This window comes from Cebus imitator, unplaced genomic scaffold (genome assembly GCF_001604975.1).
Source record: "Cebus imitator isolate Cc_AM_T3 unplaced genomic scaffold, Cebus_imitator-1.0 Scaffold814, whole genome shotgun sequence".
Lineage (NCBI taxonomy): Eukaryota > Metazoa > Chordata > Mammalia > Primates > Cebidae > Cebus > Cebus imitator.
The window spans coordinates 192,976-195,689 of NW_016108129.1; the positions used below are offsets into that span (position 1 = coordinate 192,976).

The window sequence follows — 2,714 nt, forward strand, 5'->3', positions numbered from 1 at the left end:
GTATCTGTCTGAAGCCTAGTTGTCTCAGTATTTTTAGAGAAATGCAGCAAAATCACACAGGTTCTTGTGACAGGAAGTGGATTCTGAAAACCACGCTAGGCCCATTTTGCTCTGTCCTGTGTTGGCTAAGAGAGCAATCGAGGCCAGCTGTGAGGAGCATAGTCCCAGATACTGGGACTCACTCATGGCAGATATGAGCCCCTAGACACATACACAGCCCCTCCATGTGTGGGTTCATTTTACATCTGTAAATGAAGAAACCACTGACTTCTAAATAACACCATTTATACACATAGGTAAACATAATTAAAAATGTGATAGTTGTTAAATGTTTATTACAGAACAATTTCACAATAAGACAGCACATTTTCCCAAACACAATCATTGTCATCAAAATCCCCCAGGACACTCTCATCTGCTCTGGGCACTGCCCTCTCCTCAGGCGTCCAGCCCCAGAGCTTGCTATATAGTAGCAGACATGCAAATAGGGCCCTCCTCTCCTGATGAAAACCAGCCCAACCCTGACCCTGCAGCTCTGGGAGAGGAGCCCCAGCCCTGGGATTACCAGGTGTTTCTATTCAGTGATCAGCACTGAACACAGAGGACTCACCATGGAGCTTGGTCTGAGCTGGGTTTTTCTTGTTGCTATTTTAAAAGGTGATTAATGGAGAACTAGAGATATTGAGTGTGAGTGGACATAGTGAGAGAAACAGTGGGTATGTGTGGCAGTTTCTAACCTTGGTGTCTTTGTGTTTGCAGGTGTCCAGTGTAAGGAGCAGCTGGTGGAGTCTGGGGGAGGCTTGGTCCAGCCTGGGGGTTCCCTGAGACTCTCCTGTGCAGCCTCTGGATTCAACTTCAGTACCTACTGGATGTACTGGATTCGCCAGGCTCTGGGGAAGGGGCTGGAGTGGGTCTCAGCCATTAGATATGATGGGGGTAGCATATACTACGCAGACTCCGTCAAGGGCAGATTCACCATCTCCAGAGAGGATGCCAAGAACACACTGTATCTCCAAATGAACAGTCTGAGAGCTGAGGACACAGCTGCATATAACTGTGCAAAAGACACACAGTGAGGAGAAGTCAGTGTGAGCCCAGACACAAGCCTCCCTGCAGGAACGCTGGTGGGAAATGAGCTGCAGGGGGTGCTCCGGAGCCACTGATCAGAATCAACCCCAGAGGCAGGTGCAGATGGTGGCTGATTTCCTGTCAGGATGTGGGACTTTGTCTTTTTGCAGTTTCTTTAGTGAACTTTTCTAAGTTCAGAATTCTGTGCTTACAGAGATAGTCATCTCTGCATATTTTTTAAATAATTATTTTAATATGAGAAGCTGTTCTCAGATGCACAAAATGCAGGTTGATGCTTTCAGAGATGAAAAGTCCTCAACCACAGTCACCATGACCAGAGTCCTGAGGTAGCTTAGGGCTTCCTGGTGAGCCTTCTCCAGAGTCAGGACAGTGACTTCAGAAAGATTATCTGGCTAGAACAGTCTTTAGGGATTCTGATTACAGCCAGGAGAGAGCCTGGGCCAGGGTCAGTGTCATGTAGAACCTCACAGGTTTCACCTCTGATCCTCCTCCTGACACTACAGTGTGACAGTCACAATCAGCACTGATCTGGTGATGCTTTTGCCTGCCATCTGTGTTTCTCCTTTTTCTTTTCAGTTGTTGTTCTTCCTTTATCATTGGCTTTTCCTGCTCCCTGCAAAGTAAAATGTGGTTTCTGTGGTCTAAATTCCAGGGCTCAAGCTCTATTTCCTGGAGCTCAGGTGACTCTCTGGCTGTGGCTCCTGCAGCCACGTGTGGGAGACTGATGAGACTTTCGTCACTCTCATTGCTCAGGACCCTACACTGAGTTGTGTTTAGACTCATCTGGGAATCCACATGGCTGGTGGGAACTGCAGGGGATAAGCTTGCTTGGTCAACATGAGATGTGGATGTGGAATTGATCCTGTGCTGGGCAAACTGTCATTGAGTCACCTTCTTCAGCAGTAGTGTTATGAAGCGAGAGTCAATGTTGTCAGAATCAAAATGGAGCCACCAGTAAATGAAGCTGGAGAAGGCCATGAGGGAGGGTTCTCACACTCATCCCTGATAACAAGAACTTTCGTAAATAGACTGCAAAACCACAACCTTGCACAAAGGCCACAAAAAATATAAATTAATTTCTTCTCCAAGTACATCTGCCCAGCAACTGCCTGTCCAGCCTTACACTGACATCACCCTTGTTCATCCTTCTAGCCCAGGATAATTGTCTCAAACTGTTCATGTAACCCTCCTCATTTTTCTTTCAAAGCCCTGGTCTTCCCTTCCCTGAATGCACCAGGCATGTTCCCATTGTGATGGCCATCCTCAAATAAATATTATTTTTTTGTCTGTTTTTCTGTCTGTTTTTCAGGTTTGACAAACTACTGATGGACACGCCACATTTCTGTGAGATGTAGAGGATGACAGTTTGAGGGGATGGCAAGGGAAGTTCAATGTCCATGAGACAGGTCATCAGTACGTGCAGGCTGGACGTCGCAGAGAGAGCTGCGGTGACAATCACCATGGAATGTCACCTACTCCAGTTCTGCTCTGATGGAATCAGTCCCACCCAGGTTATCAATGACAATCTTCCTAACCTAGAGTCAGCTGAGGACACTTTTAATAGCATTTATAAAGTATATTTACAACACCATCTAGGATAGTGTTGGATTGACTAACTACAAAGT

General features: G+C 46.4%; 1 gene segment (V, D, J or C); it reads left to right on the top strand.

Moving 5' to 3' along the window:
• Positions 1-549: 549 nt before the first annotated feature.
• Positions 550-1,076, top strand: LOC108297555. The segment is given in 2 exon segments: positions 550-657; positions 760-1,076. Coding segments are annotated over 2 exon segments (363 nt in total).
• Positions 1,077-2,714: the final 1,638 nt, after the last annotated feature.